Source organism: Ceratotherium simum, chromosome 2 (assembly GCF_057802395.1).
Source record: "Ceratotherium simum simum isolate JZ-2026a chromosome 2, ASM5780239v1, whole genome shotgun sequence".
In the NCBI taxonomy this organism is placed as follows: Eukaryota; Metazoa; Chordata; class Mammalia; order Perissodactyla; family Rhinocerotidae; genus Ceratotherium; species Ceratotherium simum.
Window position 1 is genome coordinate 37045867 of NC_141901.1, and position 27875 is coordinate 37073741.

Here is a 27875-nt window from a genome sequence, read left to right on the forward strand (position 1 = left end):
AAGATGTTCAACATCATTAACTATCAGGGAAATGCAAATCAAAACTACAATGAAATATCACCTCACGCCCATCAGAACGGCTATAATTAACAAGACAGGAAACAACAAGTGTTGGAGAGGATGTGGAGAGAAGGGAACTCTCATACACTGCTGGTGGGAGTGCAAACTGGTGCAGCCACTATGGAAAACAGTATGGAGATTCCTCAAAAAATCAAGGATAGAACTACCATATGATCCAGCTATTCCACTGCTGGGTATTTATCCAAAGAACTTGAAAACACCAATGCGTAAAGATACATGTACCCCGTGTTCATTGCAGTGTTATTCACAATAGCCAAGAATTGGAAGCAACCTAAGTGCCCATCAAGAGATGAATGGATAAGGAAGATGTGGTATATATACACAATGGAATATTAGCCATAAGAATTGATGAAATCCAGCAATTTTTGGCTACATGGATGGACATTGAGGGTATTATGCAAAGTGAAATAAGTCAGAGGGAGAAGGTCAAATACCGAATGATCTCACTCATTAAGTAGTAGATAATAACAACAACAAACAAACACACAGAGATAGAGATTGGATTGGTGGATACCAGAGGGGATGCGGGGAGGGAGGAGGGTGAAAGGGATAATTCGGCACATGTGTGTGGTGATGGGTTGTAATTAGTATTTTGGTGGTGAACATGATGTAATCTATGCAGAAATAGAAGTATAATGATGTACACCTGAAATTTATACAATGTTATCAACCAATGTTACTGCAATAAACAAAAAATTAAAAAAAAAAACAATCACTTCCCACCATGTGTTGAAGTTAATTGGAGATGTGAAAATCAAAATTATAAACCTTTCAAAAGAAAAATGGAAATATTTTCATGACCAAGGCTTAGGCCAAGATTTCCTAGACATAACACCAAGGCACATACCATAGATGAAAAATTGATTAAACTGGATTTTATAAAATATTGAATCTTTAGCTTATCATAAATTACTATTTAAAAAGTGAAAAGGCAATGCACAGACCAGGAATAATTACTTGCATTACATGTATCTGAGAAGGAACTTATCCAAAGTATATAAAGAACTTATACAAATCAGAAAGAAAATTACAAATCACCTAGTTTATTAATGAGCAGAAGATTAGAAAAGTTACTTCACAAAAGAAGACACCCCAATGACCAGTAAGCTTTGAAAACCAAGTGGGAAACCACTACACAGCCTGCAAAATGGCTAAAATTGAAGAGACTGAAAATACTAAGTGTGTGGGAATGTAGAGAAACAGGAGCTCGCCTGTATTTGCGGGGAAAGGTAAAATGATACAACTACTTTGCAAAAGTCAGTTTCTACCCTTCCACCAAGCAATTGTGTTCCTAGGTATATATACCCAGGAGAAACAATTCGCTATCTCCACAAAAAAATGTGGACATGAATATTCACAGTTACTTTGTATATAATAACTCTAAATAAATCTGTCCATTACAGAAAAATGGATAATCAAACTGTGCTATAGTCATAAAACAGAATATTTCTTGGCAATAAAAAAAACCAAATTACTGACATACAGCCAATTCAGACTGAATCTCAAAACCAGATATTGAGTGAAAGAAGACAGAGCAAAAGAGAACATACTACATCATTCCATTTATATGAAGTGCAAGAATGAGCAAAATTAATCTATGGTGAGAGAATTCAGAATATGTTTACCTTTGGGGGATGGGTATTGATTCGCAAGTAGCACAACAGAAGTTTTAAAGATGATGGAAAATGTTCCACATTTTGATCTGGGTGGTGATGACACAATGCATGCATATGTTAAATTCATTGAGCTGTACCCTTAATTTTATGCATTTTGCTCTAGGTAAATTATACCTCAATAAAAAAGCATTATCATTAAAAAAGACAAAGGAAAGACAAAGACTAAAAACAGTGACAAATAATAGAAAATAGGTAACAGATATTCAACATGTAACTAATAAAGAATCCCTTGAGATAGTTAAGAATCCCTTGAGAAGAAATCCAAAGCAGGAATAGAACAAACATTAAAAAGTATACTTTAACGAAAAAAGATAGTTAAATTTGAAAATTCAAATAATATTAAAATGACCCTCTGCTACTTTGGGATAACCACCCTAGAACAACAAATACTGAGACTTATTCTACCAAAAGTACAGTCATTCAGTTTGATATAATGGGACAAGTTTGACTTGGAAGGCCAGACAGAAATGGTTTCTAATGTTCAATCCTCTCCTCACTAGATTTGTGATCTTGGGAAATTTTGTAATCATTCTGAATTTTTTTTCTCATAATGAAAGGATAAAACCTGACTAATAAGATAGTTCTTAGGATTAAATATAATCACTTGAATAATAATAGACACTAAGAACATATTTGTCTCTGAGTCCTCCTTTACCCACTTTAAATCTGTAGCCAGAAAACAACTGGCAGAGAACAGATAAGATGTTCTAAAATAACTATTTTTCCACCGTTTCTAGAAAGAAGTTATGTATATGTAAAAAGTATTGGAGAGGAACAAGAGCCTTTGAACAGCCATCTCCAAACCCTGAAGCAGGGCTAGTTTCCACCTAAGACCAGAGATCAAAGGCTTGACTAGGTCCAACCCCCACAGCCTTCTCTGTCTGGAATGAAAAGAGGAAGTCCACTAGCTTTAGAACAACATGGACTCTCAAGCTTTCCTTAGAAAGACACTCAACCAACTGCTCAACTCTAAAGATATTGAACAATTTTTGAAACCAGGAGAGGTCAAGGAAAAGCTGAACCAGCTGACCAGGACTCTCATCTGAAACAAAGCCAGGATATTAATAAATACCATTTCGCAGATCTCTGAAACAGCACATGGATGCTCCATTGAAGTGGATGACAGACCTGTGAATATCAGTCAGGAGGGATATATATCAACTTACAGGAAACAAGATCCAAAGATGTCCCCCTACTCTAACCTAGGAAAGTTATTCAAAGCAATGTGGTGAAGAAAACATAGGTGTAAGTCTTCGTGATCTTTGATTAGGTAGTGATTAGATATGACAACAAAAGCAAGAACAACCAACGAATAAATAGATAAATTGGATTTCATCAAAATTAAGATCTTTTGTGCTTCAAAGGATGCTAAAAAAAGAAGTGAAAAGACAACCCACAGAATTGGAGAAAATAGTTGTGAAACATATCTGACAAGTGTCTGGTATCCAGAATATATGAACTCTCACAACTCAACTGTAAAAAGACAATATAATATGTCAATGGAAAAAGGATTTGAATGGACATTTCTCCATAGAAGATGCACAAACGGCCAATAAGTCCATGAAAAGATGCTCAACATCATTAGTCAAGAAAATGGAAATCAAACCCACAATAAGCTACCCCTTCACACCCACTAGTATGACTGTAATAAAAATATGGGCAATCACAAGTGTGGATGAGGATGTGGAAAAATTGGAATCCTCATACACTGAGAACGTAAAATGGTACAATTGCTTTTGAAAACAGTTTGTCAGTTCTTCAAAGTTATATATAGAGCTGATATTGATATAGCAATTTTACTTCTAGGTATATACTCAAGAGAATTGAAAACATATGGTTATGAACAAATTTGTACACAAATATTCATAGCAGTATTATTCATAGTAGCCAAAAGTAGAAACAACAAATGTCCATCAACTGATGAATGAACAAATTGTAGTATAGTCATAAAATGAAATATTATTCAACCATAAAAAGAAAAAAGTACTGATACCTGCCAAAACATGGATGAACCTTGAAAACATTATGCTTAGTGAAGAAGCCAGACACCAAAGGCCACATGTTATTTGGCTCCATTTAGAAGAAATGTCCAGAATAGGCAAATCCATACAGAGAGAAAGTAGATTAGATATTACCAAGGGCTGGGAGAAGGTGAGGAATAGGGAGTGACTGTCAATAGGGACGGAGTTTCCTTTCTAGGGTAATGAAAATATTCAGAAATTTGATAGTGGTGATGGCTTCACAACCTTGTAAATAAACTAAAAGTCACTGAATTGTATACAAAATGGTGAATTTTATGGTATATAAATTATGCCATAACAATAATAATGATAATAAGGCAATGATTCTCTGCACATTTCCAGGCCCTGTATTTTCATGAAGCAATGTGTCTCAAATTAACAGTTGGTGGCCGGAATACGAAGCTTTTAGCCTGTTGTGAAGAAATTTATCAGATGAAATCACTGAATTCAGGAAGTTTTTGGTAGAAATGAGGTATAGGCAGGAAGCACCTGGTTGGAAAGACCTGACGCAGAGTGAATTGGAAAATGTGGGAGGGGGCTTTGGGGTGGAGGGGGACTCTACCTGACACCCGGCTCTAGCGCTTACAACAAGGGGACCTGGGGCCAGTTACAAACCCTGTCTGTGCCTTGGTTTCTTCATCAGCAAACCAGGGAAAGGTAATGCTTTCCTCACAAGTCAATCGTGACGATTAGAAGTAATAATATACATGAAATAATCATTACCCAAACTGTGAAGAAGGTTGATGATATCAGTAGGTCCTCAACCTGACTGCACGTCTGAGTAACTTTAACAAATAGATTCCAGGCCCCCGCTCAGCCCACTGAATCAGAATTGCTACAAATGAGGACTATGAACTTGATTTGTACTAACTCTTCCAGGTGTTTCTGAAAACTATCCCATTGGGAGTAGGAAACACTGGGCTGTATAACTTTTACCCAAAACACAAAAGTAGAACAGAGTAGAGTAACAAGGTTATTTTCAATCCAGTCTCTAAAGCAGAGGAGAAACTGTTGGAGAACTCTAGAATTGAGGGGGACCTGGCCCATCTGACCCCATTTTAACTTCACTCATTTTACACCAGAGACGCAAGCCCTTGGGGGCATACGCCTGAGGCACCTGACAGTTCACCTTGAAAACAGTTAGAGCCCTACTTTCAAATTCTAGCTTGCTTTGAATGGAAGTTAAATTTACGCTTTTTTGCTCATTGATGAGACCAGTCTTCTCCAAGCCTCTCACCTTAAAAAAATAAATCATACTGCCATTAATTCAAATTTCTACAGAGATGTTTAAGTAAGAAAGTCGTATAAATATTCCAGCCACTTAACAAGAAATCAGAAAGTTAGCAAGTTCATTCACGTTCAGGTCAGTTCAGCCCAATAGATCACAGTCACTGAGACATGACTCCATAGTTAAAGGGAAATTATCCCTTCCTGTCATTTGACATCATGCCGACTCTAATGAGGTGGGAAAGCAGCTACCCATTCTCAAACATGGGTCGCTATTGCCTCCAGACTGTAACAGACGTCCTGACACCCATCACCATTTCAGGGAGCCTCTGGAAGAGCCCAGCCATCACTCCTGCTATTGGACGTGTGTAGAGATGGGTTAGTAGAACAAAGTAGGGCTCTAGAAGCAAAGCTAGGTGACAGAGAGAGAAAAGGAGCAGTACTGAATTGGACAAATGCAGGGTAAAAACAAAACAGATTTCTCTTACAGTTCCAAAACACAAAGCTATCATTTACTAGCTTTGATAAATAAAAAGTATTTTTTTCTATTTTAATTTGGTCAAATAAATTATTTAATGTCCCTCTTCCTCAGGTCTTTTTGCTTTTTTTTTATGAACAATGATATGACTTCAAATGATTATGATGAAAATAAAATGCCATAATAAGTGTACAGTGCTTAACAAAGTACCTGGCTCAATATCACTCAATGAACTATTACTGTCATTGTGGTTACTATAATTAGCACTGCAAAAAACTCATCCCTGTGTGACTTCAAGTAAGTTATGTAACTTTTGTAACCTTCAGTTTCATCACTTTTAAAGTGAAGGAATTTGACAAATTTTTACTTCTCCTACAGAATGTCAGGTCCCAGAGACACCAGAAAATAGATTTCTTGAAAGCTTTGGATGGATCTCACACACCAATATCATTACACAGTGTTGTTGGAGGATGGCGTGGGGTGGGGAGAAGATGGGTTTCAAAAGCGGTTGATGTAGTCCTCTGTCCTTGACCTGGACATAAATGTTCAGTGGTACGTGGTCACACACCTCTCACCCTCAGCTCAGGCAAGTCCAGCAGCTAAACTGAAGAGACCAGTGCCACAGGGGGTCTCCCAAGTCTCAGGCTCACAAGACGCAGGTGGCAACAGATGACCAGAAAGTGAGGAGGACCTTCAGGGCATCACTTTCCCCTCCCTGCCTGTCCCTCTCTCCTCAATCCCAGCTTCTCTGTCACTGAATCCCACTGTACACATACACTGTGGATCGTCAACCATCCCTGACCCCTGACCTTTAATTTGCCATGTTCTCTTAGTGGACTACAACCACAGTTCAATAGCATGAGGATAATTCAAAGAGTTGTGTCAAGCAATGTTTCATAAAACCTGCTCTTGATCCCATTCTGTTCAATATGTGAGTGAATTGAATGAATATAAAAAGATAACACCAGGTTTATAAGTCTTTCCAAAATAGATGGCCACTACACGTATGCAAGGACATATACATAAAGTTTTGACAGCTGGAAAGAGCTCTTGAGGGACTAGAATGACATCCATAAGTGACAATTATGAAATGCAGTGTTTAGTAACATTAAAACAACAACAACAACAAAAAACAACCAAAAAAGGAACCCACACATAGAAAAGGATTTTAGGAGGTAGGGATGTCACACTTAAGTTTGATGAAAAGCCAACATGCTGTCCCAGTGAGGGATAAGAAGCCAACATAACACAGGGATGCAGCAAGAAGAACATTGCGAGTTGGGATAGAAAGCATTTTTAAAAATTAATTATTGTGGCCAGCCCGGTGGCACAAGTGGTTAACTGAGCGTGCTCCACTGCAGCTGCCCGGGGTTCACCGGTTCAGATCCCCGGCACGCACTGACGCACTGCTTGGCAAGCCATGCTGTGGCAGCGTCCCATATAAAGTGGAGGAAGATGGGCATGGATGTTAGCCCAGGGTGAGTCTTCCTCAGCAAAAAAAAAGAGGATTATTGGCAGATGTTAGCACAGGGCTGATCTGCTCACAAAATAAATAAATAATAAAAATTAAAATTAATTATTCACTTAGTATTATACTCTGCTTTTTGTCCTACATTTTTAAATGGATGTAGAAAAAACTGGAAAAGACCCAGAGAATAACATCATGAGAATCTAGAAGTTGGACATCTTTCACATGTGGAAAAGCCTTAAGATCTGTTTTAATTTAAAGAGAAGGTGGGGTGACTTCATGACAGTGCTTAAAAAAATAAAACCTGTTAGGAAACTATTTCTGCCTTGATGTTTTTATATAGACACATGAATGCGCAGTGAGAATTATGCTTAGATATTTTTTGGAAAGAGATAGGTCGGTGGTATCAGCACAAGGGTAGACAGCTCAACGGTCTTCAGAAGAGACCAGGTGGCCTTGTTATCAGCGTGGCCCAGGCAACTGGAAGGCAGGGGCTCCTAAGATTCCATGACACCCCATCACCTTCCAATTCTGTTATTGTGACTCCAGACCGTTAACTGGCACGCTGAGTCTACTATTCATCATCACTCTTGTCTGAGTCTGAGCTACAGGCAGTGACTTGGGCTCTGAACTCTGGCATCTTGAACCTTGTTTTTGCAGTTACAGACTCTCAAGTATTGATCAAGTTGTTTCCAACAATAAGTTAAGAATTCCTGTATCATCACCCCTCAGGCCTGATGGAACCTATGTGATTTCACTTGCTTTTAACCTTATGTGTTTGGATTTCTCTACCAGTCCCTGGCTCTACCTCTTCTGCCACACGTCACCATGGCAGTATGTCTTAGCCCGTTGTCTGATCCGAGGGCAGAAATTACAATCCTGGAAATCAACCAGGAATTGTGTTCCCAGCTGGCAAAAAGCAAGCAGGACTTCCGAGACCTCATGGAGAAATTCCTTGTATCCCAAGCTACTGCCTACTCCTGGGCCAACCAACTGCAGAAATACAGTAAGTCCTTCAGGGCCATGGTCACCAAAGGGATGATTGATCACTGTCTTCCATCTAAGAAACTAAAAACTCTTCAGACTTTATCTTCTATTCCCTTTGTCCAAATAAATTTCATTCTGACAAAATCCAGGAAAGGTAGAAGTGGGTATTTTACCCTCAGTTTGCTGGGGATGGAGATACTGAGGCACAGAGAGTTTAGTAACATTTTCAGGTTTGCAGTGTGGTGTAGGGTGGAATTAGAATAAAGTCCCAGACATCGATTGCTGGTGCAGCCACACAACTGCCTGCTTCTCTCGGGAAAGGGCTAGACTGTTTCTCTCAGCATCCTTTCTGTCCTGTATCAGATCCCACATCCCTGTTGGCCTAAATTTCTGGAACTAATGAACTCCATCAGTTCAGGCTTCTCTGAGGTCCCAGCGGCATAGCACTGTGCTACTTACACTACGGAAACGGATGATAGTCCACACTGGGGAAAACAGGTGATAGGACCTGCTTTAAAGGAGCTTAAAGATGAGGCTGCTCCTCACTGAAACTGTGGTATCTGTGAGTGACTCCGTCAAGACAGGGAACAGCCTGGTGAGAGGGAAGCCCTGCTTCCAGGGCACAGGCTCTTCTTCCTGAGTTCAAGGAAGCCATTGGACACCTGTGGTGAGGTTGAGGCTGTTTCTGTGAAAATCAGAGATTGTGTGCCACCCCCTCTGTCTCTCTCAGCTGGTGAACCCTCAGGGATGCAGGACAGCCAGCAGGTCCAGGTGACCTTGAGAGTCTAGGCTGTGAGACATGTGCCCAAAGTGAGAATGAGGGTAGGTGGAGGAGACCTCTAGCCCCAGGAAGAACTCAAGCCAGTGTGTGAGGCAGGCCCTTTCCTCCCCCAGTCAGCCTCAAAATTGGAAGCTCGATTGCCTGTTCAGTAAGACTGGGCTGTAGTGATGAAAGGCATTGTGAGAACCTGGGCACCTGCACAATGGAGTGTTTAGAAGGAGTCTGGACACCTCTGAGCCTGAATTTGTGTCATGTCCTACAATTGCTTTTCAATAAGCCCTGTGGGTGTGGTGATTAAAAATAACTGATACAGGGAAAAATTGAAGCCTGCCATTTAAAAACGTGAAGAGATGAAATTTCAGGAAAGGACAAACTAAGTTGTATAATCATAACATAATCATATATATACATAATCATATATAATAATAGCATAACTGTAGGAAACAAATTTTGAAGATGATGAAGAAGAAAGATATCACTTAAGCCTGGGTGTCAAGGTAACATGGTGCAGTGGTGAAGAGCACAGACTCGGGGCCAGTCTTCCTGGGCTCCAATCCAAGCTGTGTATCTTTCTGAGCCTCAGATTCCTCCTCGGTTAATACAGTACTGTCATAGTACCTACTTCTTTGAGTGGTTGCAATGAATCACACGAGTGATTTCTGTAAAGCTCTTAAAACAGTTCCTGTCACAGAGTGAACACTATTTATTAGTTCTTCCCTCTACTATTTTTAGTTTAACACAAACTTTATTAATATCCGTGCATATTTCCTTCAGGAATTTATAGTCTAATGCATTATTTTCTACAGAATTGCATCCACATAAATTTTTTTATCTTTGAGGTACTTGTGCTTGAAATTCTGAGCTCAAGGGAACCAACGGTCAGTATAGTCCGTGGGGCCTTCCCAAGCATACAGGAAATCGCTACTCCATGCCTCTGCTCAGTGTTTCCCTTAAGAGCCTGCAAGGCTTGGTAAAGTGGCCCAGGACTCAGGGTCAGTCTCAGGGGATGTGAATACTGGCCTTGCCAAATACCAGTTAATCTGTCTAGTTACTTTCTGTGCCTTGGAGCTTCTCTTTCCTCAGCTCTAAAATGGGGAGTAACCAAATGCCGCGTAGTAGTTGGGAGGCTGAGGAATAAGATGTGGAAATCCCAGCGTAGAGCCTGGTGCTGGGGTTATGTCTGTCCCGGGATGGACCCTGCGTCCTCCCTTGAAGGCGGTGACCACAGCAGCATGGCCAGCTTTCCACTGAGCAGGGCTCTCCGTCTTTTCTCAGAGTGTGGAGAGTACCAAGACCTCGTTGAATCCGTGCTGGGGGAGAAGCTGCATCTTGAGGAGGGGAAGCTGGCAGAGCAGTGGGCGCTAGCTGAGAAGTTCAGGTAAGGGGAGTGTGTGTGGGGAGGCTGGAGGGAAGGGGTAGGACTCTCTGAAGTGGGGCAAGGAGCAACTTTGGGCCAGTAGAAGGCAGAAATGTACATGGCAGGCACATGTGCAGAAATATTTATAAAACTATTAGAGAAAAATAATTGGTGAATTATGGACTCCAATTATTCAGAAGCTCATTCACTCTTTTTTCAAAAATATGATTTATTGAGCTGAAATTCACATAACATGAAATTCACCAAATTCAAGTGAACAATTCAGTGGCATTTAGTACATTCACAATGTTGTGCAATCACCACCTCATTTACCTTTAATCACAATCACCTCCTGACTCACTATGGCTTGTCATCCTTTCTTTCAAAAAAATGCTATCTTTTTTTGAAGAACCTCCCTACTGTTTTCTGTAGCCGCTGTACCAATTTACATTCCCCTCAACAGTGTATGAGGGTTCCTTTTCTCCACTTGTATGTGGAATCTAAAAAAACAAAACAAATGAACAAACAAAACAGAAACAGGCTCACAGATACAGGAAACAAACTTGTGGTTACCAGAGGAGGGAGGAGTTGGGGGGTGGGTGAAATGGGTGAAGAGGATTAAGAAGTACAAACTTTCAGTTATAAAATACATAAGTCGAGGGGGTGTTATGCACAGCAAAGAGAATGTAGTCAATAATATTGTAATAGTTTGTATGATGACAGACGGTAACTAGACTTAGCATGGTGATCATCTCATAATGTATATAAATCTTGAATCACTATTATGTACACCTGAAACAAACAGGATGTTGTATGTCGATTATACTTTAATTAAAAAAAAAAAAAAACTATCTTCTCAGCTCTGTCGTTCTCTTGTTCTTTCCGATTAACACCAGCCGTACATGTCCACATTGCTGTGTCTGGCTTTGTATCCCTTCACTCCGTAATGCACTATGTGTATTTTTACATGGAAATGGACATGGCTGAAGTCAGGAACTGAATGGACATCTTTATGTAGCAGGTTTAGGAAGACGTTTGGTTTTGTTTACAGAAGAAAAAGATGAATGGGATGTCAAGGAATCTTACAGGAGTACTCTCTGATACAGAGGAAGCCTTTGTTTTACCTTCTCCTTGCTCTTTGCCACAGGCAGGTCACCAAACATGTGCCAGAATTCTACTTTGAAGGCACTTTGGGGATATTCTCACAGAAATCTCCATTAAAGTCTTTATGAATTTTTTTTTTTTTTGTGAGGAAGATCAGCCCTGAGCTAACATCCATGCCAATCCTCCTCTTTTTTTTTGCTGAGGAAGACCTGCCCTGAACTAACATCTATTGCCAATCCTCTTCCTTTTTTTTTTTTTCTTTTTCCTTTTTCCTCCCCAAAGCCCCAGTAGATAATTGTATGTCATAGCTGCACATGCTTTTAGTTGCTGTATGTGGGAACCGCCTCAGCATGGCCAGACAAGCGGTGCATCAGTGCGTGCCGGATCCGAACCTGGGCCGCCAGTAGCAGAGCGCACGCACTTAATCTCTAAGCCACAGGGCCGGCCCCTAAAGCCTGTATAATCTGTTGTTCAGTTGTTTGCATTTTTAAATTTTCTCTTCTGTCCTGCCTTAGGAAATAATGATATCCTAATTCAAGATCATGCTCCAGAGCTGACCCAGATGCGGCAGAAGTTACAGGAAGGGAAAGACATCTCTATTCTCCTCAGTCAGCACCTCAATGGCCTCCTCACCCACGAAGACTCTGACAACTACCAGGGGCAGGACTTCCGAGAGCAACTGGCTGAGGGACACAGGCTGGTGGAGCGCATTGACCAAAAGCTCAGCCCAAGTAGGGCGGCCACAGCCTTGATTGCACTAAGCTGCTCCAAGAGACTCCACTCACAAGGGATTTTTTTGTTTGTTTGTGTAGCCAGCTATTCTGGTCTCCATGTCATATCTGGGGCCATATCAAGACCAGGATCGGTGGTATGGGACTAGAGAGGACAAGTGCCCTGGGTAGAGGTCCTAGTATTCCAGCTGTCTGCTTCTTCCCTGATGGACAGTGAATTACATTAATTGATTTTTGAATGTTGAACCACTCTTGCATACCTGGAATAAATCTCACTGGGTTGTGGTATATTATTCTTTTTATGCTTTGCTGGATTCAATTTGTTAAATTTTGTTGATGATTTTTGCACCTACGTTCATGAGAGATGTTAGCCTATAGTTTTCCTTTTTGTAATGTTTTTGTCTGGTTTTGATTTTAGGATAATGCTGACCTCAAAGAATGTGTTGGAATGTATTCCCTCTGCTTCTATTTTCTGGAAGGGCCTGTAAAGAACTGACATAATTTCTTCCATAAATGTTTGATAGAATTCAACAGTGAATTTATGTGGGCCTAGTGTTTTCTGTTTTAGAAGGTTATTAATTATTGTTTTTATTTCTGTAGTAGATACAGACCTATTCAGATTATCTGTTTCCTCTTGTGTGAGTTTTGGTATATTGTGTCTTTCAAGTGATGATCCATTTCAAATTTGGGGGCATAGAACTGTTCATAATGTTTCTTTATTATCCATTTAATGTCCATGGGATCAGTAGCGAGAATCCTTCTTTCATTCCTCATATTAGCAATTTGTATCTTCTCTCTTTTTTTCTTAATTAACCTGGCTAGAAGTTTATCAATTTTATTGAGCATTTCTAAGAGCCTGCTTTTGGTTTTGTTGATTTTCTTTTTTGTTGATTTTCAATTTCATTGATTTCTGTTCTAATTTTTATGACTTTTTTTCTTCTGCTTACATTAGATTTAATTTGTCCTTCTTTTTCTAGTATCCTATGATGGAAACTTAGGTTATTGATTTTAGATCATTCTTCTTTTCTAATATATGCAATACAATACTATAAATTTTCCTCTAAGCACTGCTTTTGCTGTATCCCATGAGTTTTGGTTGTATTTTCATTTTTGTTTAGTTCAAAATATTTTAAAATTTCTCTTGAGACTTTTTTGACTTGTGTGTTACTTAGAAGTATATTATTAAATCTACAGATATTTTGGAATTTTGTAGCTATCTTTCTGTTATTGATTTCTAGTTTAATTCCATTGTGGTCTGAGAGCATATTTTGTATGTTTTCTGTTTTATATTTGTTAATGTGTGTTTTAACAGCCCAGAATGGGTCCAGTCTTAGTTAACATTTCATGTGAGCTTGAGAAGAATGTGCTTTGCTATTGTTTGATGAGTATTCTATAAATGTCAATTATATCGAGTTGATTGATGGTGCTGTTTATATCAACTATGTCTTTACTGATTTTCTACCTACTGGATCTGTCTGTTTCTGACAGGGGGGTGCTGAAATCTCCAGATATAATATTGAATCCATTTATTTCTCCTTGCAGTTCTCAGTTTTTGCCTCATGTATTTTGGTGCTCTTCTGCCAGGTGCATACACCTTAAGAACAGTTATATCTTCTGGGAGAATTGACCCCTTTTTTGTCCTCTTTATCCTTGATTATTTTCATTGCTCTGAAGTCTGCTTTGTCTGAAATTAATATAGCTATTTCATCTTTCTTTTGATTAGTATTAGTATGGTATATCTTTCTCTATCCTTTTACTTTTATTCTGTGTCTTTTTATTTAAAGTGGAGTTCTTATAGAAAACACATAACTAAGTCTTATTTTTTTATCCACTCTGACAGTCTATCTTTAAATTTTAATTTAATATTTAATTATATTTAAACAATTGATGTTGAAGGTGTTTATTGAAATACTTGGATTAATATCTACCATATTTGTTACTGTTTTATAGTCATTGCTTTTTTTCTTTTTTTGTCTTTCACTCTTTTTCTGCCTTCTCTGGTTTTAAATAAGAATTTCATGTGATTTCATTTTTTGCTCCTCTCTTGGCGTATCAATCATACTTCTATATTTTTTTTACTTTAAAAAAAATCTTTTTCAGTGGTTGCCCTTGAGTTTGCAATATACATTTACAACTAATCCAAGTCCTCTTTCTTATAACATTATATCATTACGTGTGAAGGTGCCTGTACCTTGTAACAGAGTATTCCCAATTCATTCCTCCCATTCATGATAGAATTGCTGTCATTAATTTCACTTATTCATAACCTGTAGTCATTGAGTACATTATGGCTGCTATTATTTTGAACTGTTATCAGTTAGGTTAATCAAGAATAAGATAAATAAACAATTTTGTTTTAATTTATTCCTTCTCTAATGCTCTTCCTTTCTTTGCGTAGTTCCAAGTTTCTGACCTATATCATTTTCCTTTGTTCTGTGGAATTTCTTTTAATATTTCTTCTTTTTTTTTTGTAAGGAAGATTAGCCTTGAGCTAACATTTGTTGCCAATCTTCCTCTATTTGCTGAGGAAGATTGCCCTGAGCTAACATCCATGCCTATCATGCTCTATTTTATGTATGCGATGCCTGCTACAGCATGGCTCAATGAGTGGTGCGTTAAGTCTGTGCCTGGGATCTGAACCCACGAGCCCTGAGCCATCAAAGCAGAGTGAGCAAACAACCACTACACCGCTGGGCTGGCCCCTTAACATTTCTTGCAAGACAGGTCTACTGGTGACCAATTCTTTCAATTTTTGTTTGTTTGGGAAAGTCTGTATTTTTACTTTGCTTTTGAAGGATAATTAACTGGATACAGAATTCTAGGTTGGCAGGTTTTTTTTCTCACACTCCATTCTCTTCTTGCTTGCATGGTTTCTGCAGACAAGTCTGATATAATTCTTATCCTTGCTCTTCTGTAGGTAGGTGTTTTTCCTCTGGCTTGTTTTAAGATTTTCTTTTTGCCGTTGGTTTTCTGCAGTTTAGGTATCATATTCCTAGATGTTTTGGTATTTTTTTGGTATTTTTGGTATTTTTTGGTATTTCCCTGCTTGGTAGTCTCTGCACTTCCTGGATTTGTGATTTCGTGCCTAGAATTAATTTAGGGAAATTCTCAGTCATTATTGCTTCTAATATTTCTTATTGTTTCCTTTCCTTCTGATTTCCTATTACACATATCTTACACCTTTTGTAATTGTAACATAGTTCTTGCATATTCTGTTCTTTTTCGTTCATTTTCCCTTTTGCATTTCAGTTTTAGAAGTTTCTACTGATATTTTTCAAGCTTACTGATTCTTTCCTCAGCCATGTCCAGTCTATTGTTGATCCTATGAAAGACGTTCTTCATTTCTGTTACAATGTTTTTGATTTCTAGCATTTCCTCTGAATTCTTTCTCAGATTTCCATCTTCCTACTTACATTACCCATATATTCTTGCATGCTGTCCACTTTTCCCATTAGAGCCCTTAGCATATTAATTATAGTCTTTTTAAATTTTTCGTCTGATAATTACGACATGTCTGCCGTAGCTGAGTCTGGTTCTGATGCTTGCTCTGTTTCTTTAAACTGTGTTTTTTGTCTTATAGTATGTCTTTTAATGTTTTGTTGGACGTCAAACATGTTGTATTGGGTAAAAGGATTTGAGGTAAGTGGGCCTTAGTATGAGGTTTTGTCTTTATCTGGCTAGGGGTTAAGCTGTGTTTACTGTTTAGTGTAGCTGTAGGTGTCAGAGGCTTAAATCTCCTCTGGCATTCTTGTTTTTGTCTCCTCTCTTGTCTTGAGTTTCCCTAGAGATTTCTGCTTAAATGAGGTCTTGCAGTTTTTTTAATTGTATTACTCTGTTATCATATAGGAGCCCTACTGATACAGTGCTGAGGTGTATGTGTGTGGAAACATTCTATAGTCCTGTGATTAGGTCTGTCTTCAGTGAGCCTGTGACCCTGGGAGTGACCTGCATGAGTACTTCTCAGGGTTCTCCCTCAACACTCTTTAGGTGAAAAAAGAAGGCTAGTTGGGGCTGGAATTGGGTATTTACCCTCCCCCGAGGTCAGTTAGGATCTGGTAAAATCTCAGTTGGTTAGGGTCTGGTAAAATAGTTTCTTAGAAGGCAGGCCTTGTCAAGAAAAACAGAATGCTCTGGATGTATTTCAAAATGGCTACTTTCCCCTCCCCTGGCCAGAAGCAAGAGGGGATTTTTCTGCAGTTTCCACTGCAAGAAACTGGTAGTTCTCCCAGGGATATATCTCTTCAGAAGCATGGGGGCCTTCCTAAGACTGCTCCCCTGGTGTTTTCAACTCAAACTTCTCCACACTGAGTCTCCAGCAATTAGTCAATTATACCTTAAGTTTTGCTACGCTGTTACTGGTTTCCACCCAGGTTTTTGCTCCTGAGTTTCTGCTCCAGTAAGTAGTAATTCTCTGTAGTCATCTTGCCTGTCTGTATCTCCAGTTTTTGGGGCAGTGGTTTGCCCTCTGACCTTCATTCTCTAATGGAACTAAGAAGAGTGGTTAATTTCAGTTGGTTCAGGTTTTTTCTTGTTGTGAGGACAGGAGTGATGACTTCCAAGATCCTTACATGCTGGACCAGAAACTGGAAGTCTCTCCAGACGTTTTGAGGGGAGAGCAAGAGGATTGTTTATTGTCTCCTTGGAGAAAGTTCCCACTGTCCCTAGGAACCAGCTTTATGCCACTATGGATGATATGGCATTAGGAGTCCAGATAGAAGCTGGCCAAGTATATGGTGATCTTGGGAACAAAAGACAGTTTTAACATTTTTCTAATTTTAGGCAGAGCATGCTGTGATGATGATACACTAGAATAGAGAAGTTTTATCTGATTGGTCATAAAGAAAGCCAGGCCATTTATTTAAATACAAAATAAGAGAACTTTCAGTACAATTCTCTCACTGTATCCTGAAATCATATGTAGGTGTTTATATCTCCAAGCCCAGATAGGCCACTGCGTTTGTAATGGGTGATGTGGAACTGCTTAATGCCTGACTGGACATTTCTGAAATTGTTTGCAGAAAATCATGAAGATGAGGAGGATGAAGAAGAAAAAGCATCACTGGACCTCAGGTAACAGTGAATGATCAGAGCCTGGAAGAAGATGGGTAAAACATGAGGAGGTTCCCCAAATGAACAGACTAAGAGGTCAAAAGTAGCTACAGATTTCGAATGCAAAGGTAAAAAAACTGCTGATTGAATGATTATGTTCACTTAATCAGTAAGGAAATAGCCTTCTAAAAAGATTGTCAATTGTCTTTGTGGTACTTGTCAATCTTACCTAAGGGAAATTAACCAGTCTCAGGGAATTTTTTCTACTGGCAGAATCTGTCTGTTGTCTCCTACATGGCTAAACTCAGACAAGATGCATATCTGCTATTTGCATGGTTGGCCTTAGCTTGTTGGCAGGGATTTCACAGTAAGAAATGTAACTAGACAAAAAAAAAATCAAGTCATGTCATAATATTAGGAAGTGGTCTAGAAGGCACAGGATCTCTGGGAATCTACAGTGTCTCAGGAACCTGTATTCCCTGGGCTGCTGTATGAATAATTCAACACAATTTCCAAACAAGATTGAACCACTGTTTTGGTTCTCTGTGTATGCTGCGTGACATGACTATATCATACAGGTAGAATTGAGTCTCCTTCCTCATCAAATGTTATCCAGCCAGTTCACTGAGCACCTCCTCCTCTCTCTCCTGCCCTCCAAGGCAGGCACACCCTGCCGTCATCATAGGAGGATTGTTTTCTTTCTCTTTGAGGGAACTGTCCCTTGCCTTCTGTGACCACTCCTCATGCTTCAAGTCAGGATCACCTAAGAATCTGGTATCCGATTCCTCTTGGTTTAATCATATTCTTTATCCCACTAGCCTGAGCAGAGAGGTATAGAAGGAAAACGTGAATGAAGTCCTGTAGGACTCACTGGATGAATGCCATATGACTTTTTCCAGTCACTATGACCTGTCTGATGCCCAACAGTCTCCCAGCACCACTGTCTTCTTGTCTGATCAGCATGCAGGCTGCTCTGCTCTGGATGTAGCTAGTAAGTACTCCTTTCATAGAGAGAATAAAGCTCCAACTGGTCCCCCCAGCTAGCCTCCATATTCTTTCTCCATATTCTCATACCTCTGTCCAGATAGAGAGATATCATCTCTTCCATCAGGTCCCAGAGACCTATCTTGGTTTGAATCAGAATCTAGGACTCAGTTTTAAGCATAGACATCAGATGCATCAGGCAGTTTTGCACTCTTCCTAGTTCCAGGCCTAATCTCTGTCACCCTCTTACCATGGTTCCTCAACTCCAAGCTGCAGTCTCTCTCTCTTCTAAGTTGGCTTGTCTTCAATAAGAAACCATCTAAGTACCAAAAGATAAATATCTCTTGAATGTGTCTGGAATTTTCCCTGAAGGTATGGCATGGACCCTGGCACCCTTCACCTCTTTGAATGGCAAGAATCCTGTTCTCTAGGTAGCACCAAATATTCTTTCCTATTTGTGGATGAATAAATTCCTTCCATCAGTCTAGTCTCAGTGTATAACTTCATCTAAATGAACAACAATCAGGTTATCTGATGGAATAAGAGCTGAATCTTTCAGAAACCTTTCTACACAGCAACTGAACAAGCTCCTCATGACCTTTAGGAGAAAAGATGTGTTTAATGTTTGCCCAGATTCAGGGCAGAGGACATCGTGATATTGATCTACCAGGTCAAGGACAGTCTGCCCAATGACTCAAGAAAGGAAGCTTGGTCACTTTTGAGACCTGAAAATGTTCAGACCCAACCTGAGGCCTCCTAGAATATTCTCAGAATATCCTGTTCTCACACTAAGAATACTTATGTCCCTGTGTTTAAATAGACCCCTGGGTTTGTAATGTGTCAAGAGGCAACTTTTTATTGTGACTGGCCCTGTTTGAATTTATTTGCAGAAACTTGAAAGGATCAGAAAAATGAGGAAAGAGAAAAGTGAATAGCCGCCAGATAAGTCTGATAATCATGGCTGTGAATGTAATGACATCTGAAGATCTCAAATCCAGGGAAAAGCAGAAAGTGCCAAATATACCTATTTCATCCAATCATCCAGCCTCAAATTATCACTTTTAAGATTGCTGTCTGTTTTCTTGAGAGTTCTTACATTGGTTTCCACCTTCTACTAACTTCTCAAGTTTAGTAACCTAGAATCAGTTTGACACAAGGTGAACTAACCAATCTCAGAAATTTCCTGCACTCAGGGAGAACACCTGTTCTGTTCTATTCGGGGAAAACCAGGATGAGATGCATATCTTCTTTCTGCACAGTTGGCCTGTTTGTTGGCAGAGATTTCATAGCAAGAAATATAACCATACAAAAAAATTCATATTGTGTCACAATATTGAGAGAAAGAGGCCTAGAAGGCATGAGATCTCTGGGAGTCAGCAATGCCCCAGGAGACTTCATTCACTGCACCTCTGTAAGAAGAGTGGAACAAAACTTATGCTTTGGAGTTGTAGGAGCTGTTGTGGTTCTCACTGTGTGCTGTGTGTCATAACTGTACCATCCAGGGAGAGTTGAGTCTCCTTTCTCAGAAACTTTTTATCTGGACAGTACAGTGAGCACCTGCTGCTCTCTCTCCCACCACCTTGGTAGCATCACTTAGTTCTAGTCATAGAAGGATTGCTATCTTCCTCCTATTTCAAGGGATGGCCTCTTTGCCTTCTGTGACCTCTCATTTTGTCTTCCAATCAGAACCAGTTGGGAAGTCCTGGTGTCCAATCTTGCCTTGTTTAATATTCTGTTCTCTTTGTGCCTTTGGGCTCAGCAGGGAGCTACAGGATAAGGAAGAAATGAATGATGTGATTCAGGACTCATTGGATGAACAGTGTTTGACTCTTCCCAGTCACCATGACTTATCTGACTCCTGCCACTGTCCCGACAGTATCACCATCCTGTCTGATGAGCATGTCTCCTCTGCTCTGGATGTAGCCAGTGAGTACTCCATTGTAAAGAGAATAAAGCTTCAAATGGTCTCCCAGGTAGCCTCCATATTCTTTTTGCCTCACTCATTTGTCCAGTTACGGAGATGTCTCTGCCAGGAGGCCCTGGAGACCCATCTTGGTTTGAATCAGAATCTAGGACTCAGTTTTAAGCACAGACATCAGATGAGTCAGGCAGATTTACACTCTTCCTGGCCCCAGGCCAAATCTCTGTCACTCTTGCCTCCAATGCCAAGTATTGAGTGATGAACACCAGGCAAACCAGGGTGGGAAGATTGAAGAGATCATAGTAAACTCTCAGCCACCACCAATGCATGTGCATAGTGGGGGTCTGCATGAGCTCCTTCTTTTGGGACCTCTGATCTCTCCCACAATTTTCTTACTAATTGTGTTCCTGAACCGAGCATTAATGACTGTCTAAGTAGGTTCTAGTCTTGCCTATATCTTTGGAGATGTTGTTACCATGGTTCCTCAGCTCTGAAATCCAGTCTCTCTCACTTCTAAGATATCTTGTCCTTGCTAAGCAGTCATTTGAGTACCAAAACAAAGACACCTGTCTTTCTATGTCTGGAGTTTTCCCTGGAAACAACGCATGGGCCCTGGTGTCCCCACCTCTATGAATTGCCAAGTATCTTGGACTCTCTAAAACACCAAATATTCTTTCCTAGTTGGAGTGTATAGGTTTCATCCATCAGTCTAGTCTTAGTATATAATCTCATCTATCTCAACAAGAACTAGGGTGTCTGTTGGGGCAAAGCTGAATCTTTCAGAAGCATCTATTGAAGGCTACAAGATATGTTCCCTATAATCTCTGGGGAAAAAGACCTGTTTAACTGCTGTTTGCTTGATTCAGGGCAGAGGACATGGTGATGATGATCCACGGTCTGAGTCAGTCCATTTGATGGGTCAGGAAGGCAAGCCTGGCCACCTCTCACAAGGCCCAACTTGAGGCCTCCTGCAGTGTTCCTCTCAGAAGATCCTGTTTTTTTTTCCCAGAGAATGCTGATATCCCTATGCTTGCAAAGACCTCTGTATAATGTGTGATGTGGGAACTGTGTGATATGACTGGCCTTGTCTAAACTTATTTGCAGGAAATCAAAAGGATCATGAGGAGGAGGAAAGACATGAGCCAATGGTCTCCAGGTACCTCATAATCATGGGCTGTCAATCCAATAGTGACATCTGGAGATGTCAGATCCAGGAAAAATAGAAAGTGTTGAACATACCTATTTTATTCACTCAGCAAAAAACGAATATCCCTTTTAAGAAGGTTGTCTTGGCAGTTCTTATATTGGTTTCTACTTCCCACTAATTTCTCAAGTTTTGTAACCTAGAGTCAGTCTGGTGCAAGGTGAACTAATCTCAGGTGTTCCTGCACTGAGGGAGACCATGTGTTCTCTCCTGTAGGAGGAAAACTAGGAAGAGATGTATATCTTCTTTCTGCAAGGTTGGCAGGGACTTCACAGCAAGAAATGTAACTGGACAAAAAAAAGTTGATATTATATCACAATACGGAAAGAAAAGGGCCTGGAAGGAACAAAATATTGGGGAGTTGACAATGTCTCTGGAACCTGGATTCATTGGGACAGTGTACATGAAATTCAACAAAATTATGCACAAGGGAGAGCCATTGTTATAGTTCTCATTGTGTGTTGCATGTCATGACTTTTCCATACAGGGAGAGCTGAATCTCCTTCCTCATCAGCATGTTATCTGGCCAGTGCACTGAGTACATGCTGCTCTCCCTGCCTCCAGCCCTTACAGCAGCCATTCTCTGCCCTAGTCAGAGGAGGATTGTTTTCTTTCTCCTCTTTCAAGAGATAGCCCCTCTGCCTTCTGTGACCTCTCACTTAGGCTTCCAATCAGGACCAGCTGGGAAGTCGTGGTATCTAATCCTTCCTTGTTTAATATTCTGTTCTCTTTGTGCCTCTGGGCTCAGCAGGGAGTGGCATAAGTAGAAGGAAATAAATGATGTGCATCAGGACTCATTGAATGAACAGTGTTTGACTCCTTCCAGTCACCATGATTTTTATGACTCCCACCAGCTTCCCAAAAGTACCACTGTCCCATCTGATGAGCATGTCTGCTCTGCTCTGGATGTAACCAGTGAGTACTCCATTGTAAAGAGAATTAATTTCCAAAAGCTCTCCCCTGTAGCCTCCACATTCTTTGCACTCACTCCTCTGTCCAGGTAGAGAAACGTCTTAGAGACCTTCTTGGTTTGAATCAGAATCTAGGACTCAGGTTTAAGACACACATCAGGTATGTCAGGTAGCTTTAAACTCTTTCTAGTCCCAGGCCACACTTCTGTCTTAGTGGAACTCACTGGAGAATGCAAGCTGTTAGAACCAAGGCAGTCCAGAGCGAGGAGAATGTGGGTACATGGCAGACTCTCTGCCCCTCGTACTGCTTATGCACTGAGTTTGTCTGACAGACCTTTTGACAATGGGACATGTCATCTCTACTTCAATTGTCTTGCTAATTGTTATTCCTGAACAGTGTTTTGAGCATCTATGGCTGTCCAAAGATGTTGATGGTTTTGCCTATATCTTTGGAGATATTTTTACCATGATTACTCGTCTCTGAGCTCCAGTCCCTCTCCTCCTAGTTGGCTTGTAGCTGATAAGCAGCCTTCTGTGTACCAGAACATAAACACCACTATCTATGCCTGTATTAGAATTTTCGCGGAATGCAAGGCTGGGCCCTTGCACCCTCCACTATCCAGAATGGCCAAGGATTTGTGCACTCTGAAGCACCAAAGATTCTTTCCTTTATGAGAGTTTATAGATGGCATCCATCAGTCTAGTTGCAATGTCTGTTCTCATCTAAACCGACAAAAACTAGGGTATCTTATTGGGCAAGTTGAAACAACACATCTAGAAAGCAGCGAGACAAGTTGTCCATGATCTCTAGGGAAAAAAAATGTTTAACTGTCTGTCCAGTATTCAAGCAGTGGTCATGTGTTGATGATCTATCAGATCAGGAACTATACTCGATGGCTCAGGAAAGCAAGCCCAGCTACTTCTCGCAAGACACATCTTGAGGCCTCCTGCAATGTTCCTCTCAGAATATCCTGGTTTTTCCCAGAAAATATTTATATCCCCGTGATTATATCAGCTCCATGTGTTTGCGATGTGTGAAGCAGGAGCTGTGTAATGTGACTGGCTCTGTCTGACTTCACTTGCAGAAAAAATGATCATAAGAATGAGGAAGGATAAGAGTCAATGGCCCCGAGGTAACTCTGATAATCATGGATTGTTAATGCTCAGGTGATATTTGGAGATTTCATGTGGAAATTTTAGGGAAAAACAGAAACTATTGAATATACCTATTTCATTCAGTCAACCGCAGAGTATTTCTTTTAATAATGTTGCTTGCTTTCTTTGCTGTTGCTGTATTGATTGCCACTTGCTATTAATTTCTTAAATTGAATAATATGGAGTCATCCAGAGGGATTAACAGTGCTCATAGGTTTGTGTGCCCCCACACACACCACCTGTTCTCCCCTACATGGTTAAAATCAGGGAGGACTACTTATCTGCTTTCTCCACTGTTGGCCTTAGCTCATTGGCAGGTATTTCACAGAAAGAAAAGTAACTAAACAAAAAAAAAAAAAAAAAAGAAAGAAAATTCATATGAAGAAGGCATAAGATCTAAATATACAGTGCTTCAGGAATTCACTTTCTTCTGCATGTAAATATTCAAAAAAATTATGAGCAGTCACTGAACATGTGCCAGAATTCTGCTTGGGAATGTATTTATAGAAATCTTTGTTAAAGTTCTTATCACTTATCACTACCCCATTTCCATTCTGACATATTTTCTATCCAACCTTAGGAAATATGATTTCCTAATTCATGATCATGCATGAGAGCTGACCTGGTTATGCCAGAAGTTATAGGAAGGGAGAGATGTCTTTCCTACTTGATTGGTAACTCAAGGACCTCCTCACCCACAGTGACCTTGAAAACTACCAGGGACAGGGCTTCCAAGAACAATTGGCTGAGAGACAGAGGCTGGCAGAGCACCTTGCCCACAAGCTCAGCTCAGGTAAGGTAGCCACAGGTCCTGATTGTGCTGAGCCACTCCAACGTCCCTGGCTCACAAGAGACTCCACATCTCCACTCATATTGCTTTTACCAGCTCTCCTGTTTTCCATGTCACATTTGGGGCCATGACAGAACCAGAACTGGCTGGGTAGGAGCAGAGAAGAGAAATGCACAATGTGGAAGTTGTAGTGTTCCAACCTTCTGCTTCCTCCCTGATGGACAGGGGCCTTTAGGGCAGGAGGTACCATCCACCCAACAGAAAGGAGGACATGATAGGAGGCAGCTTGTTAGAGTAAATAGAGCCCTGAGCTAAGTGTGGAAGTTTCCAGGCTCCACCCTGAGTGCTATCTTTACTAATAGTGGGCAAGTGATTGCTTTATCCTTCCTGGATTTCTGTTTCCTCGTCTCTAAAATGGTGAACAATGAGTTGTATGGTAGTTATAGCATTCAAATAGGGAATGTTCATGAGTGTATGTTCAAAAGAATAAAGTTACTCACAGGGTTGATTTAAGTTCTTAATGTAGTAGAATATGAGAGTGGGATGTTGGTTTACACTAGAATGTTTAGCATTTAACATGGAGAGAATCTTTCTTGATAAACAGTAGAGCAGACATGGAAGTCTCCATGAAGTACCAAGATATATGAGAGTCATGGGACAGAATTATTTTTCTTCTCCTTAGAGAAAGGAGGAGATTCTATGTGAAAGCCATGATGAGACATAGAGCCACTGAACTTGGGAACCAGCTTTATGGCAGGAGGGAGGATACACCTGAAGAAGCCCCGAGGGTAGCTGGAAAAGTATCTCTTCATCTGGGTAACAAGTTTAGCTCTTCGTCTGGTTCAACACAAAGCATGCCATTCTGGTGATCCATCAGATCAGGGCCACTTTGTCTGATTAGTCAGAATACTGTGGCAGGCCATTTCTTTAAAGACAAAACATGAGACCTTTCTGAACTCATACATAGATAATTTACGTCCCCATGCCCAGATAGGCCCTTGTGTTTATAATGGGTGAAGGGAAACTACTTAATGTCTAAATGGACTTTTCTGAATTTGTTTGCAGAAGATCTTGAAGATGAAGATGAAGAACAACTGGAATCACTGACCCCCAGGTAATAATGAAAGATCAGAAAGGGTAATGTGCAAGTAAAATATGGAGAAGGCTCTGGAAAGAACAGGCCCAGAGGTCAAAAGTAGTGCTTTCCTGGTACAAGGGAACAAAAATTGCTGATTGTACTGGTTTCATTCACCCCACTAATCTGGATTGTGTATGGTCTTTGTAGTATCTGTAGTGTGTCTCACTCAAAGTGAACTATCCAGGCCTAGGGATTTCTTGCACTGTCAGAGATGACTTCTCTTCTGTATGGTTGGAACTCAGTGTAAGTGTAAAATACATATCTGCTCCTCTGCATGTAGGCCTTAGCTTGTTTGCAGGTATTTCATAAAAAGGAATGTAAACATACAAAGTAAACATTCATATTTTGTCTCAACATTTAGAGAAGGAACCCTAGAAGTTACAAGACTTCTTGGGGTCTATAATGCCTCAGGAGCATGTTTTCACTGGGTCAATGCATGTAAAATGCAGGGAAAAAAATGTGGTTCACCAAAAATGAGGCAGAATTACACTTAGAAAGCTCTCCTGGTTTCCATGTCACGTTTGGGGCCATGACAGTACCAGGATTGGCTGGGTGGGAGCAGAAAGGAGAAATGCACCGGGTGGTGGTCATAGTGTTCCAAGTGTCTGATTCCTCCTTGACGGACCATGGCCTTTGGTTTAGGACGCAGCATCCACCCGGTGTTAGAGCACAGAAAGGAGGATGTGACAGGAGGCAGCTTGTCAGAGTGAAAAGAGTCCTGGTCTAAGCATGAGTTTCTCAGGTTCTTGCCTGATCATTGGCTTTAATAACTATAGGTGAGTGATTGATTTATCCTTCCTGGATTTCTGTTTCCTTATCTGTAAAGTGGGTCAAAAAATGTGTTGCATGGTAGCTATCACTATCAAATAATGGAATGCTCATGAATGTACTTCCAAAAAGGATGAAATTCCTAACTCTCTGGGGTTTATTTAGTTAAAATAGTAGATTCTGGTGGTAGATACGTTGATTTATACTAGAACACTTTTCATAAAGAAAATTTTCCCCTCTTACACTGTAAAAGCCAACTTGGATGAACCCATGAAGTGCTGGGATGTATAGAGGGGTGTGGCATAGGGTTTTTTATCCTCCTTTTAAAGAATGGAGTAGGGTCAATGTGAAAGTTGTGAGGGGATATAGAACCACTGAGTCTGTGAACCAGATTAGTGGAAAGAGTGAGGATATAACTAGAGAATTCCAGAGGGGAACTGGACAAGTATCCAGTGATATGGAGACAAAACATATTTGACATTTGACCAATTAAAATGAGAGCATGCCATGATGGGGACCCACCAGACGAAGGACATTTTGCCTTGATGGATCAACACACCATTCCAGGCCATTTCTTTAAAGTTAAACATGGAACTTTCAGTACAGTTCTCTCAGTGTATCCTGACTTCACACATAGATAATTGATGTCTCCGTGCTCAGATCAGCCTTTGTGTTTGTAACAGGAGAAGGGGCACTTTTTAACTTCTGTCTGGACATTTCTGAATTTGTTTTCAGAAAACCATGAAGATGAAGAAGAACAAGAATCACTGACCCTCAGGTATTAATGAATGCTCAGGGGCTAATAAGCAAGCATAAAATATGAGGAAAATACCTGAAAGAAGAGACCATGAAGTCAAAACAGCCCCAGATTTCACATGAAAGGGTGAACCAAAACTACTGATGGTACTGATTTCACCCACTGAAGCAATGATAGCATAGCCCTTTCAACAGGGTTCTCTGTTATCTTTGTGGGGCTTGTAGAGTCAATCTAACCAAGAGGAACTAACTGGTCTCAGGGATTTCTTGCCCTTAAAGACATTGTTCTGTCTTAGAAGGCTAGAACCAGGATGAGATGCACATCTACTTTCTGAACTGTTGGCCTTAGGTTTTTATAGGTATAACATAGCAAGAAAAATAACGAGACCAAAAAAATCATAACATGTAACAATATTGATAGAAAAAGGCCTAAAGACGTAGGATATCTGGGAATCCACAATGCCTCAGAAGCCTGTATTCACTGGGGTGCCACATGTGAATTCAACACAATTTATTCATAAAGTTGAAGCCGTTGTTTTGGCTCTCCATATGTGCTGTGTGTGTTGCGTGTGATGACTATACTTTTCAGGGAGAGTGGAGTCTCCATCATCACCTCATTGTCTGCCAGTGCACCAAGAAACTTCTGCTCACGCTCTCTCTCTGTCTCGCTCCTGCTCCAGGGCAGCCATGCTTCACCCCAGTCAGAGGAGGATGGTTTCCTGCCTCCCATTTGAAAGGATACCCTCATGCCATTGGACCCTACCCTTAGGCCTCCAGTCAGGACCAGCTGGAATGTTGTGGCATCCAAACCCTCTGGATCTAATCTTTTGTCTTCCTATCTCACCAGCCTCAACAGAGAGCTTCAGGAGAAGGAAAAAGTGAATGCAAGATACATTGGGTGAATGGTATTTGACTCTTTTCAGTCCTCATAATCTCTCTGCCTCCAGGGAACCCTTCAGAAGCACTGCCTTTCTGTTTGACGAGCCTAAATTCTGCTTGACTCTGGATGCAACCAGTGAGTACTCCCATCATCAAGTAGATAAATCCAAGTGGTCTCCCAGTTAGCCTCTATATTTTTTGTGCTCACCACCACTGTCCAGGTAGAAAGATATCATTTCTGCAGGCTCTTGGACAAAGTTTATGTACAGATGCCAGGTGGGCCTGACATCAAGATTTGATTTAAATGGTCTGGGGTGGGATTTGTGTTTCAGTGGATTTAAATATGTAGATCTTTCACCCATTTTTAAATTGGGTTGTATGTTTTCTTGTTGAGTTTTAAGAGTTCATA

At 40.4% G+C, this 27875-nt stretch overlaps 2 protein-coding genes across 2 annotated transcripts; both read left to right on the top strand.

The window, feature by feature from the left end:
* The first annotated feature begins 7741 nt into the window (after window positions 1–7741).
* LOC147917894 (putative NBPF family member NBPF5) lies at window positions 7742–12890 on the top strand. The gene is made up of 3 exons (XM_087418872.1): window positions 7742–7957; window positions 9995–10097; window positions 11696–12890. Exons 1-3 carry the CDS (start codon window positions 7780–7782, stop codon window positions 11700–11702), a joined length of 288 nt encoding a protein of 95 aa, XP_087274998.1. The 5' UTR covers window positions 7742–7779; the 3' UTR covers window positions 11703–12890.
* On the top strand, window positions 11743–21088 carry LOC147917895 (putative NBPF family member NBPF5). The gene is made up of 4 exons (XM_087417459.1): window positions 11743–11911; window positions 16930–16981; window positions 19707–19870; window positions 20970–21088. Exons 1-4 carry the CDS (start codon window positions 11743–11745, stop codon window positions 21086–21088), a joined length of 504 nt encoding a protein of 167 aa, XP_087273585.1.
* Window positions 21089–27875: the final 6787 nt, after the last annotated feature.